The sequence below is a fragment of the Oxyura jamaicensis genome, chromosome 1, assembly GCF_011077185.1.
Source record: "Oxyura jamaicensis isolate SHBP4307 breed ruddy duck chromosome 1, BPBGC_Ojam_1.0, whole genome shotgun sequence".
In the NCBI taxonomy this organism is placed as follows: Eukaryota; Metazoa; Chordata; class Aves; order Anseriformes; family Anatidae; genus Oxyura; species Oxyura jamaicensis.
Window position 1 is genome coordinate 13,518,964 of NC_048893.1, and position 14,664 is coordinate 13,533,627.

The 14,664-nt window shown below is 38.9% G+C and overlaps 1 protein-coding gene across 5 annotated transcripts in view; it reads right to left on the bottom strand.

Annotated features, from left to right (window-relative positions):
• Nucleotides 1–14,664, bottom strand: part of SRPK2 (SRSF protein kinase 2) — a 145,376-nt gene that overhangs the window by 40,991 nt on the left and 89,721 nt on the right. For all 5 annotated transcript variants that reach the window (XM_035315669.1, XM_035315980.1, XM_035315825.1 and 2 more), the window contains one exon: nucleotides 5,352–5,503. In XM_035315669.1, the coding sequence (XP_035171560.1) occupies nucleotides 5,352–5,503 (152 nt within the window). The remainder of the gene's footprint in view (nucleotides 1–5,351; nucleotides 5,504–14,664) is intronic.

A 14,664-nucleotide genomic window follows, 5' to 3' on the forward strand; every position in this document is an offset into this window, starting at 1 on the left:
ATAACATTTTATTTTTTTTTTGCCTTAACAGAAGTTCAGGAGTTTATTTATGTGCTTGTCGCAAGGATTTCCAGAGCAGATGAATAAATTTATTAGAATTGTATGACAGAACTGTAAAGATTGCATATTTAACACAACCATAATGCTTAAATAAAATATTGATTTAGATGTCAGTATGCCTAAACAAACTCTAAAACACACAGCTTCGGGATCTGTACGGCGAGGTGCATCTCCAGGCTGAATTGGCTCCTGACAAAGCTTGCCCAGAGCACCAGCCAAGAGCTGACCTGCCTGGCCCCGTCCCAGCCGCCGGGCTCTGGCACCACCTCAAGCACGGCTGCAGCACCTGGGGAGCAGCCCAGCCACTCTCTCGTTTGGACCAGGGCTGGTCTGAATCGAGTGACAGCACGGTGACACGCAGAGACCCAGGCCCAGGAGGATCTCCCTGCTCTCCCTAGGAAGGAAATGTTTGCAAAAGGCTTCCAGGACAACTCACCTAGCAACGTGAAAATACCTTAAAAAAATACCTTCGTTTCCACTGCCAGATTGTGCCAATTTAGTAAGAATGTGCAACATGCCCGTGTGGGAACTGGTCTCTTTTCAAACAAAAAAGCAGGTTACTTTTGGAGTGCCAGCCCAGATTTACACCCCAGGAAATAGGATGTCCAGGCTTATTTAGAGTAAATGTTGACTACTGTGCTTTCCACTTTGTTTGGGAAAAGGAACAGTACCAGGCACAACTGAAACCCAAGTTGCTTGTGTTTGCATTGCTACAGAAATTCCCTGAATAAAGTCACACATACAAATTCATACTGATATGAAATAACAGTAAAAAAAACCAAAACCTAAAGCACTGATTTGTGTATTTAACCATCCCTGCACTAACAGCTGCGGATGAAAATATTAAGAAAACTGAATGAATGTAATCATACCGAGACAGTTACTGTCTGTTTTAAAACAATCAAAACAAACAAACAAACAAACAAACAAAAAAAACTATTCTTCGGTAAATTCTTTCTGTAAAACTCTACCCAGGACGATCAAGTGATAGATGTGAGAGGAAGGTTAAGGGAACAAATACAGCAATTCTACCTTTCTATTACTGAAAAGGCTTGCATTTGTGAAACACATCAAGCCTGCTGACCTGACAGCAAGGATTGCTTAAAATGCTTCAAGTAAATTCAGTGTCACGGTATCATTTCTTATTATTTTTGTCCTGCATATCTCACTGCAAGAAAACAGTGAGAAGTATGAAACTGCATTCTCCGTATAGTTATTGCTTTTGCAAGCAACTGTAGTCAGAAAACCTGAAAAGAATGCAACACCTAGTTTTAACATCTGTCTATGGTTTGCAAAACAGATTTTAAATTAAACAATATAAAATTTTCTGAAATATTTTACAAACTTCTTGTATGTCTAGTCCTAGTAACTCGTTCCTGAACACAGTTACAAGGCTTCAGAAGCGTCTGAAATCACACACAACTCACGCAGGTTTTTGTGCTGCAAAAAAGGTGTAACTCTGGGCCTTCAAATGTAAAACAATGGTCTTCTTTTTTTTCCCACTAAACAAAATATTTGCCTTTTCTTTTTTTTTTTTTTTTTTGACATGGTAGCAGTGTTAACATTCAACTACAAAGAATTTAAGCACAGGTAAATATATGTTTCTAAGAGCAGTGTGGTTTAAAAACTGCCTTGCAAGTCTGCCTGTGTGAAGACAGCCTTTGGCATATTTGTGCTTCAAAGGGTCAAAAGCAATCAAGAACTTGTGATAGTTTCTTCCCAGCACAGACAGAAGAGAGAACCTCCTACAGAAGGAATCAAAGACTCTGAAGTCAAGTTAATAAACAGAGGATTGACAAGTTATTTAGGTAAAATCTATGTAGTGCAAGAACAATGACACTGTACATGTAAAAGCCGTGTTACTTTGGTCACTACAGCACTCTCATAACTAATTACAGCACTAAAACAAGTGTGTATCCACTGAGTAAATATACATTTCACAAGGTATTTTCTACTGTCCTAATTAAAACTAGGAGCAGTTTTGTTAATAATTAATTACTATTCCCGTATGTGTTATTCCCTATTCCTGCTGCTGGGTCAGCAATGTATTCATTTACAGGTTGGGGACAACCAGGTAACAACCCAGTTAAATGCATTTTTAAAATTGGTGTCATCCTACAACGAATGCAATTATTTAAGTTCTTCATGGTACAGAAGGTACTTCCAAACAGTAACAACAAGAAAGTATCTATGCAAAATTATAGTTTTGAGAAAAATTATGTAATTTTGGAAAAACAATATTGGTATTTGAAAATACACAATGTGTAAGTGGTAGTGCTGATAACGTAACAAAAAGTCTGTTGTGCCATTCACTACAGCACACACACAAAGTCTCTCACACTGCTAGCTAGCTACAAGCACTCAAGGAAGAGGGTCAGAAAAAAATGAGATCATTATTCCTAAATGTCTCCTGAATGTATTGGTAATTGTAGCTGGCTAGTTCTATGTTTGTATAGGGAATTATTCCCTTTGTGAACTGGATGAATGGGAGACATCTCCAGGGGGCAAAGAAGATGATCAGAGAAGCTAAGAATTCCAATTACATCTATGACATGACAGACTCTTGAAAAAAAAAAAAAAAACACCTCCAAGTGTTTCAAGGCATTTCAGAAAAGAAGAAAAAATAGCTTCATTGTCTAAGTACCCCTTGAAAAATCATGTAGCTGCAGTTTTGATATTTCCATTTCTTAAATAAACATTTGAAAAGCATTCGATCTCAATTTAGTGGCATCAACAGAAGTCATTTCACAGATTTAACCAGGCTCTGGAAGAAGGCCCAGGGGAACAAAGGTTAGTCTGCTTTACACAAGTGGCTGTTAGTTCTTTCCTTCATATCAGGTGTCAATTCAAACTAATCCAATTTCCTGATTAAAAATACTATTACGAGTGGCAACTATTTACTAACCACTATGTAATGTGGTGAAGATGTAAGCCCAGCTCACAGTAACATATTCTTAAAAAAATAAAATAAAAATACCTGTAATAAAATTCCCCAGACAATGGTAAATATAGTTAATAGGTAAAAATGTTCAATTTGTTAAATACATTTACGTATTACACACACCCTCATCAAAACTGCCCTCCTATGAAGTTTCAGACTGGGGCTGGGAATGGATGAAGTATGCTCTAAGTATCACTCAAAAATCCTGAGGGACTGCCACTTTGGAGATCAAATTAGGAAAAAAAAGAGACAGTCCAGTAAAACATGGTAATTTCCAAATATTTATCTTCTGCTCCACAAAGATACCCCAAAACAGGAAAACATATTAAAGCTAATAAAACATCTCTCCAAAGATCTGGAAATACTACATCCAAAAGCCATCCCTGCAAACCTTTACCAAATAACTTATTCATTCCCCAGACTGAATATAAAATAAAGTCTAAGTGGCTCCAGATCTTCCCAGCCTTGCCATTTGATTGAGACGCATATACAACACTGACCTTCCTGTCAAGTTCAACCACAGCAAGTGAAAAAAAAAAAAAGGAAGCGTACTGATCACTCTGACAGGAAACTATGGTTAAAAAATAGACAAATTATCTAGTGGAGCAACAAAAGCACTGTTCTCACAGAAATAAATGATTATGACAACCAAACAAACCAAAGCTTGAACCAATTTTTAGTACGCTTCCATCAGTTCACAGATTCAAGATTTCCAGAATGCAGGAACACCTTTCAGTATACAGAAGTTGCCTTTAATTTTTCCAGAAACTTCAAGTGTTAGTGTAACGTGTAGTTCATTTTAAAAGCAAACAGAATCTCACTCGTGACCTATTACAGTCACAGACTCTACTTAAACAGGTAACTTACAAGCAAGCTGTAAACTTAGATTTATATTTTTTATGATCTGGATACTCCAGATGGTGACATTTTGCAAAAGATAGTGGAACACAGACAACAATGGATTGTTTGAAATTAAATGCAGCCCTTACTTCAGGGAAGAATTAAGTGGAGGCCTAGCCATGCTTAATCTCAAGTAGATACAGATGCTTACAACAAACAGATGTTTAAACAGCAAATCCATCCTTACTCACTGATCGAAGATGTTACAGATAGCAAAAGAGTTATGTTAAGAAACTGGTGTGTAACAACAGAAATTGGAAAAAAAAATACGAATAAAAAAATACAAAGATGCTTTAGCTACGGGTTTTCTTTTCTCTGCTGCAGACTGTAAAATTTAGTTTGAGTTTACCATTTGGTTTTCACCACTGGTATTTGTAAGCCATTTCAACATTTGAAATATCACATATTAATAAAATTTCTTACACTGAAATTAAAATGTCACGTCCACTTGTTAAATCTGAAAATACACAACAACTCATTCCAGGGCTGGGAAAAGGGATTCTTATAAGGGCACACTGGCAGGCTTACATAGAAACTTCTGATGAAGACAGCATCATATTAGACAAAATATTTATTGATTTGAGGAACATGGAATACCAGATATAGTCAATGTATGTATAGCGGTTTGGGGCTGTACTAAAACATGAAAATAAGAAACGAATCAATTCAAGACAATAAAACTTTGTTTCCTAAAGTAAATTCATACCCCTGAATTGACAGACATGTTATCTATGATTTTTCATGCAAGTACAGTGCACACTAATGGGAATAGACTTGAAACAGCAGGAGTAACGTTGAAACAAACTTTAGTATTGACATTGTTGCACTGCAGTTATAGATTTTTATGCAAAAAAAAAAATCAACCCATCTGCAGCCGTTTGCTCTTACAGAAAAAATCCACCTGTATTTAAAATAATATAAGTAACTACAAAAACTAAGGCATTTCAGAAACTAAAATAAAGATGCAGAGAACCTCAGACAGTGCTGAGGTCTGTGAAAGGCAACGTGCAGAAAGAAGCATGTATCATAGGCTTGTGCAGGTATGAGAAGGAGAAAGAAAAGATACAGACCCAAATGTATTTAGTTGACATCAAATGCATGAAAGCATGTGAGAATGTATAGAGGGGGAGTTAGTTTTGGTTAGGATATTTGTTTCTCTTACAGCTACTATATATCAAGTAAAGTTTCTTCTCTTATTCTTATAACTGGGAAAAAAGGAGACATAATATGTGTACACTTTTAATTGCAAAACGCATACATCAGCTATAGGTAAGTGAAAGCTGAGCTGAATACAGTGCGTTTGGACCTGAAACAGACAGTCATTGATAACTTTAGTTATAAACAAACCCCATAATGAACGGCTGATTCTTCAAAAACCTCAAGAGAACCTGGCTGAAGTGAATGGCTGAGATACCATTCACCCGCAAGGACACTGCTGAGCTGCATGTACCTTTACAATAATCTGCGGGATCCTCCTGCTCCTCATCGTCAGACCCTAGGATCTCCTCCTCTGGCTCTGGCGGGGCGGGCTCCGGCAGGGGTGGTGGCGGGGGCGGCGGTGGTGGTGGAGGTGCAGAGGGGGCTTTCTGCTGAGGCTCTGGCCTGGAGATGGAAGAGAGAGGACATTTAATGAAGAGCTTGGTCAGCGGTAATCCGATTGTTGAGAGGGGAGGAAAGATGCTTTGGGAAATGCGAGTGAAGCACGTCTCTCGTTATCTTTTCTATTGCCTTGCGATGCCCCAGGGAGGCATGGACAGAGATGGCCTCACCAGGCCAAAAGTAAGTTTCAAGTGAATTTGGACTCGGTCACTGGAACAGCTTGCAAAAGACACAAAGTACATAATCAGATATGGCCCGGCTTTTTCAATCCCTGCTGAGCAATTGAGGTGTTACACCCATGTTCTTGAGCATAACATAAAATAAATATTTTTCAGAGGACATCAAGGTAATCGAGTCATTCAAAAGCTCTCGTCCGCTAGCTGAATGAAGAAAGATCTCATTAATACTCAGCAAGAAGCAATCTTACAGCGATGCCAGCACAAACCAGATGACTTAAAACACTTCTCCTCATCTGTAGCTCCTGCCAGGACTACGGAAAAATGTATCAGCACACAAGATACTGAAAACAGCTATTAGTAAGAAAGAGAGAGAAATTAAGTCTTCCTGGTTAGCCCACGAGCACGCACAACGCTCTTGAATATGCAGTAATTGAAAAACAAAAAAAAGCCACCGGCAAGCAAGAGGTGGTATCTCTAAGTTGCTTCTTCAGTTTAGAAAACAAAACAAACAACAAATAAAAAAAGAAAAACATGAAAATGAAATGTTTTGTTACTCAAAGTGTTCTATAGCTTTTTATGAGAAAGATTATAGTTGGTATTTCTGAACACCTACAGATTACTGCCATTTTGAAATTCGGAGCACTTTCAGTACACATAAAAAATGAAATCCAGAGTTGAAGCGTATCTCTTTGTGTAACCACCAAGAAAACCTCCCAACAGGTTTATGCTGTCATTTTTTGTATTCATATTTCACACAAATAAAAAAATATGTATTTGTAAAATGATATACTTGCAAAATAACTTCAAGCATGCGTGCCACCAAAAGCTGCTATAATTTGCATGTAGATCTACTTCAGATCTAAGCTGCCTCAAAAGTACCATATTAACAGTATTATTCAAATAACCACAACTGAAAAAATACTGCAACTTGTTAATTTTTCATCTCTCAAAACTCAGACTTAAATGCTTCCTTGATCATGAATAAAAACTATATTTACGTTTATCTTGCTCCTAAATTCATCTTTCTCATAATCCCCCACCACTTTTTTTTTTCTTTTTTACACACCGCAATTGTTCAAGACAGACAGCATTTGGAGTAGACAAGTACACAGTTGGTCAGAAATAAATTCCACTGGCAAGATACACCGCCTGCACAGCAGCTGCTATTATGCCTTTGCTTTAAAGGACATTACTGGAAGTTGCACGCATACCAAATTTATCTGCCTGATACTTCTTTCACAAAATATCATTCTTTTATGATTTCAGTAAACGGTCAGATTTTAAAAGGATATTTGGAACTAGTTTATTATTGAAATACAATGGCTTAAGTTATGTCAAGCAAACTACCATCATTTTACCTCATTCTGACCATGTTTCAATTTCATTATTTTGGTCACATAAAATGATACAAACGTGGCAAAAATCCAGCAGATTACAGCAACATGGTACAGGTCATAGTTTAAAAAATCCATTGGAGTTCTGCTGATTTTGTCTTTTAAGCAAGCAACTACTAGATCTATTTCTTAACATTATAAAAATAATGTTTTAAAGAGAATTGGAAGCATTTCTGGAATTGAGATTCACACACTTTGTCACTCATTTTGAAATAACTGTCAAGGAATACCAAGAATCTCCCTCCAAAAGACCAGAAGAAGGAATTTATTTCTAGAGAAACTGATTAACAAAACAGAGCTTCTCCTGAGTCTTTCTCAAGCTACTATATTTTACTTTGGTTTGCAAAGGGTTATTTTTTCCTGTCTACAATCCTTGCTGCATTCGGTACCCTGGCATCCAGAAGCATTTTCTTATTCTCCTTTGCAGACATCAGGAAGGAAGGGGGGACTTTGTTTCCTTCTGGGGTGATTTATGATTTTTTCCGCCAGTAACAAACACTGATTTAAACTGAGAAAGATCTTTGATTTGCTCTTTTAGCTTTGCTTGCACCTTTGGAAGCAATTGAATGTTACGATGTAGAGAAGGGTGAGGGAAAGACATGCTGCCACATTACACCAGCCTGCCTGCTAATTCGGCATTAATGCCTTCTTTTGCCATCTGTTTGCTTTAGTTTAGGATTCTCAGCAAGGGACATTGTTGTTTGGTTTTGTTCACTGTTACATTTCTGAGCTGTCCATAAAGATCAAGTCTTCAGCACTTGACTTGGCTGCTTAAGTTCTGCCTACAAGTTCAGTAGCTCAGAATAGCATCGCTGATGCTTGCTCTTCTGCCAATACACAACTTGACAATACTAAGATATGACATCAGTCTGAGAGAGAACTCCAGTTTTGCTGTTTCTTAATAGCCCTGTTATTGAATTGGAAATGTAAGATACTATGAATGTTCCAACAATCACAGAAACACAAAATGGTTTGGGTTGGAAGGGACTTTAAAGACCCCACAGTTCCACCGCCTTGCCATGGGCAGGGACACCTCCCACCAGACCAGGTTGCCCAAAGCCCCATCCAGCCTGGCCTTGGACACCTCCAGGGATGGGGCAGCCACAGCTTCTCTGGGCAGCCTGTGCCAGGGCCTTACCACACTCACAGGAAAGAGCTTCTTCCTTATGTCTAATCTAAATTTACTCCTTTTTAGCTTAGATTTAGATATATTCCTTTATGATGTATGACAAATATACATTTCATTCAGCTTACACTGTGGATTTTTTTTAGTATAGAATTTTTTAGTACAGAACCGCAACTTGTTAAAATGTGAACTGATTTCTCATTGAAGTGGACTTCAAAACATCTTTGACATGAACAATTCAGACGTTAAGAAAGCTGTAATAAACATGCTAACCTCTGTTTCCTTTTCAGAAACATAATTGTCCAAAACTATCATAACATAAGCTATGCAACAGCTGCATTATTTCAAGTTATTTCTCTTCTTAATATCCTAAGATGTTGTATGCAATGATGTGCATTATGTTACACACCCATGCGGAGGCATACACTAAATCTATTTTTCTTCTTTCTGCAGTAATCACTTGGTACTCTGTGGTCTACCACTACTAGGTTATTCATCACCATCCGAGCATAAACACTTAATTAAAAGAAGATGACACACTATTTCTAGACTCGCAATATTCTGACAGTGGGTATGCAGAGAACTGACCGTCTCCACAGGCTACAATGACAAACCTTACAACCATATTAAAATAAGAAATACAAACAATTAACAACCACTACTCAGGATGTTTTTATCTTTAATTTACTGCTTTCTAAACACAGCACAGGCTGATCAAAATACAATGAAATCCTATTTTTAACCTCCTTTTAGAGGGAATGTTTAATAAAAGACAAAAGAAAAGCTGAAGCATTTCTCCTCTACAGTGAACACAAAGGAAAATATGCCCAAATGCTAACTGGGGTCTTATAACAAAGCAGTTGCCCTCTTCAAGAACCACAAAATTACTGACATCTGAAATTTACTCCTCCCTCATGGACATGTTGCTCCATGGTCCAGCTGGAGAACAGCCAACAGTAAAAGCAATCAGCGTAACATTAAAACCTGGAGACATTGAGAAAATTGTACCATGACAAGTTCAGGAAGAGGTGTCCAGCTTTGTTGTGGTGGGTTGCTTTGCTATTCCTCTATTTGGGAAAAGGTAAAACAAGAGCAGCGAGGGTGATTAAAAACACGAAATGCCTTCCATATGGGAAGCATCTGAACATACCAGAGCTCTTCAGTCAGGAAAACAGACAGCAGAGATCTATAAAATCTTGAGAAGAACAGAGAAAGTGAATAGGAAATGACTGTTCACTGCCTCACCCTGCACAAATTGAGCCAAGTTTGGAAAAAAAGCTAAATTTAAAAAAAAAAAAAAATTACTTCTGTGACACGGCATTAAAAGCTAAAGCCACTTTTTTCCCTGGGCAGCATGGGTGAGAGAAGCTTCCCTATGCCCAAGTAGGGATCAGTAAAACGCCTGGAAGAAAGATCTCCTGATGGCTCAAAGAAAGCCGCCTTTGACTTGGGAAGTCTGAGATAGATGAATTTTGGAGAGCATTCAGCACATCGGGGCCCGGCCCTGTGCTCCTCTTGAGGCGTCTGCTCCCGGCCAGAGGGCCGCAGCCGCACCTTGGGCCTGACCTGGAGCGGCCATTTCATCTCCAGACACTCCTCCCTGTTCCTCACCAAATTAGTCACTGTCATGGCTAAAGCACAAAACAGGCTTCAGGCCTCTTCATCCAAAACCCTCATCAGGAGAAAACTCATGTTTTTGTTGTTACTATCAAGCAGTGAATAAGAATGCATTGCAGGCAAGATTGCTATGCTGTAAGATTACTTGAAGAAACCAGCATGGTGCTCTCCATGGGGGACAGGCATAACCCAGGAGGAGACCTTCTCTGTGAACACTGTAGGCATGATGAACTACTCAATTTTTTAATTTAAAGACTACCTTTTGGGTAGCAGTACTCTAGCTTGAATGCAGCTAAAACCTGATTCTCCTGCCTTTAGAAGAGCATTGTCTCAGAAGGAAAACAGACCAAGTTAAATGAAGAACTATTGGGGGAGACAGAAATATATGATATGGCTAGGCTAAAACTACCTCAGCCTAAGGGGAAGACGAAACTTTCCTTAAGATTTACAGATAAACATATCCAGAGAAATTTATTTGCTAATAGAAAATGCAATTAAAAGGAAGTTAAATGACTCCTTCATATATTTAATAAAATAAAACTTGGAAACAACTGTATTCTAACAATGTTATGAATCTCCTGACATGTCCACTGAGGCTCTTTGGGGAATTTCAAATTGAAGAGAAAACAAGGAGGCAGGGGGAGGGTAACCATCAGAAGAAATGTGCTGCAAGCCTCCTAACACTGCAATGTGAGCTTTCAGAGAGCTGTGAGTGGGTGTGGGTCCATCTGGAAGGAGCTCCAGCGATGCTTCCCTCCAGCTCCAGAAGGCAAAATCATTCAGGGCAGGACTCTCAGGTGTTGCAGAGCTTACAGGCTGAAATCTCTGCACACAAGTCTCTTCCAGCTGCTGTTAACTGCTAAAGGACTCAATTATTAAAAATCTCTTTCTCCTATGTCCAAATGGTGACTGCTTTACTAGTTGAACTCCTGCCTATTCTTTTTCCCAAACGCAGATTTAGTTTAATTAGACAAGTGCCAGCTAAAAGTTAGCTCTGTGAACCTTAAATGAAGGTTTTCTAAATAAATGTATGCATACATTATGCAACAAAAATATAAGAAATCAAAACAACCCCTAAGTTCTTCTTCAAGGAAGAAAATTATTTAAGATGTAAGATTTTTAAATTTGTTATTGTTAGATTTTTAAATTATTCATAATTACAACTATACAGTGCTTGTAATTTCATATTATAATACTTTGTAATTATGCCAGAGATTATTTTACTGTTTTTAGAATCAAAGACTATAAATTTAGAAGGAAACAGGTTACATAGAGACGCTTTTTAACTAACTCCAAGAAACTGTTCAAGTGAACTTGCTGAGACAGCCTAGCTTTAAGTGAAAAGCTTGGGTTCTGGTATCAGTGCAGACCAAGAATACAGTTTCCAATTCTAGAATATTCATGCATAAAGAGAGACTGCTGGTGTGTCCCAAGCATGAAGCAGTTTCCACATCTGGTCATTATCCAACAAAATTATCATTCCTCCCGGGACTGTCAACATTCTTTCAAAGACAGCATTATAACTTACAACAACCACCACTGCTCGTGGAAACCCCTCTTGGAGCAGGGGAGGCTGAGACACAGTGGCTTCTGTAACCTCAAACAAACACCAAGACAGAATTATTTTTTCATTCCCTTTTAGCGTGCTACCCTTTTGGAGGCAACCCTGGGCTTCAGCATATACTGAAGGCAAAGTAAAATGCCAAGGAAATCTGCCTTCTTCCTTTCAAAACAACAGGTACTATAAATAAACACCATTTCAAGCAGCCTTCTCATGCCTCCACCCCAGCCTAGAAGCAGAGTGCTGCTGTTGTGAGACATCCTTTTCTTTTTCTGCTCCTGACCATGGAGTCTCTCCTTTTCCTTGCTGGAAATTACATGGCCATGAGGGATGACAAACCCACAAGCTGAACTTCTCGCTGTGTGCCCACGCCATCGGCAGATCCAAGGCAAGGCGAGCAGGAGGAGCCCACCACCAAAGGCAGCGCTGAGAGGAACCAGCCGCAGCCTGCAATTATAACAAATTGCATCTAACACGAAGCAGTAAGGTCTGCCTGCTTGGTGGACATGAGAGAAGCTGGCTCTTCTGGGCTTTCTCTGGGACAGCTACACCAAGGTCCCAGAAACAAATGGTGTCAAGCTCTGAAAGTCAGTCCTCCCCCCAGTTTTGTTCTCAAAAAGCTGCAATTCTGTTAAAATTGGCAGCAAAGGCAGCAAATCATAAGTCATATCTATCCAGGAAGCTTCAATCTTAACTGAACCTATCTTTTCTTCTCACATACTGGTTTCTTGCAAAGTTCTGCCTTCCAGACCTGTTCTCCATTACAGACTTGCAGAGGGGTAAAAAATAATATCAACAATCAAGAAAGAAAAAAAGGCTCGCCTGGTGACACAAAGAGAAAATACCTAGCAGTATACTCAGCACCTTACACACTGCCCATATTTCTAGCCTCTGGTAAAGTGCTGTAAAGGTTGAGAAAGTTATTTTAAAAAATTGCACCAAATCCCTAAAAGACACAGCGGAGAAATCCTGTTGGCCTAGTTCCATAGGAGACATACCGATCAACAGAGAATGAAGAGTTTCTCGTATGCTCATTCTAACAGATGGCAAAAATGAAGCCTCCACCTGAAGTCAGACAAGGCAGCTCACTCCAACAAAATGATAAAAGCCTAGTTAAAAAACCAAACCGGTCTCATATCTCCATATGAAGCTTCACCTTCTCCAAATCCTCCTTTGAGAAGGTGCTTCTGCTGTCTCCCTGCATACACACTTCCATCTCTGACCAACTAGAAGACCTTACAGGAAACACCAGCATGCAGCAAAGGACACAGCCGCTATTTCTTTGGCTTCTTTTTCCAAATTGTCATGGTTAAGCTCTGTGATGGGTTACTTTTAACACGACGACTCACACATGTATAAATGGAAATTATTTTCTGACTCTCTCTTTTTGGCATGTTACATTGTAGTATTTAGCTTTTTGCTTTCTGTCTCATTAAATTATAGCATTTCTAGTCTTTCTATTAATAAGATATGATCAGAAAGCATGCTGCTTGTTGTTTCGGTATCTTACAGTTGCTACTAGCAACAAATTTCAAGTTGTGAAGGGGAGGAAGGAGACGCATCCTCTGCTCTCCAAAGCGCTCTTTGCTCCTGTGGAAATGAGTAGATTTAATCTAATTGGCATCAAAACCCCTCACATCAACAACCCAGCAATCCAAGCCAACAACTTCCATAGAGTTAATATAAACACAGGCACACCAAAAGTAGATATACATTCCATTTACATGTGTTATAAATTAAACAAATGCAATTGTGATAAACTGAGCAGAAATAAGTCAATAAATAGAGCATTTTGTACCCCTTTTTACCTATTTAATGTAATCCTGACCTCAGGTGAACAGATCATCCCAATGCAAAAAAAATCATCCCCTCACTTACTTCATGCTTTGGAACCTAGTTCTACAGGGCAACGACACGTGGGTAAACAGGCAAATGTTTTGGATGGGACAAGCACTAGGGAATGTAACTGCCAGGGGGAAAATAACAAGAGCCTGAAGGGGTAAGGTCAGACTTAAGGTTACACAGCAGCCAGAGGAACCTCTTCAACTGCACCAAATATAAAGCATTGCTGCAGTGATAGATTCTGAATGCCAGCTTGAACTCCATTGATACCAAACTCCACCTTGTTCACCTTGCTCTCCAGGGGCCAGAACAACATGGATTCTTTATAAAAAGTCATCAAAACTCCTTTTCTCCAACAGACCACTTTCTCTCAACACGAGGGATTGATCTCAACCTTTCTAAAAACACACAACCCACTCCCAAACTTCCAAGTGCTGTTAACTTCTCCTCCACATAACTTTACAAGAATTTTAACCAACTTCTTCTCAATTTCTGCTAACATTTTATGAACGTACCTATGCTTGCATTGCAGTAACAGCAAACAATAAAAACAAGCTAAATAAGAGCAATTTAAACATTTTTACCTTAAGTATTGGATGTACATTACAGAAATGTCTATCATTTAAAAAATTGTCAGGCTTTTAAGCTGTTAACATTCTTCCATTTGGGGTGTAATATATGCAGGCATAAATACAATATATGAACACATCTGCTTTCAGTTTCCCTCTACATATTGCTCATCACATTAATTTAAGTATCCGCTTTCAAACAGAAGTCTATATCATAACAAATCTATAAAAAAGTAAATAGACTGCAAAGTTCAGAAGCAATCAGAAGTAAGAAGAAGGTAAAGCTACAGATGCATGTGCTTTAAGAAAACTCATTCTCATCCAAATGCAGACAAGTAGCAAGCAGCTGGTTTTAAATAGTCTCAAAACTTTAAGGGCTGCACCTGTGCTTGGACATAAAAAATTGTTAGTGTCCATTCTTTAATAGCTGGTATTATTATAAGCAATAAAATAATTTAGGAACCTGGATGCTGAATGACCGTGCATAAGCTAGGACCAAGAAATGAGCAGCCAGTAAGCACAACCATGGCATCTGCACCGGTCTGCATGCTATCTTCTCTGAGCTTTCCTGCACCTGAGAGAGTTTTTGCAGCAAAAATTTCACAGTGGTGAAAAAAGGCAACTGGCAACCTCTTCTGGACACAGGAATGTCACCAATCTTTAGCTCTGAGTTACAATCCAGAACGGTGACACCAGCCACCATGATTCTGGCTGTTAAATTTAGAGACTGATTTTTCATGTCCGGTATGTGGACTTTCACACGGCAGCAAGGCTGACTCAATGAGGCCTTCCTTCTTTGTTTTCTTGCCAGGTAGCATACCATGCCATTTGTAACTCTTTACTTGGTGCTTCTGCCTTTTTGTCTTCACAGAGCTG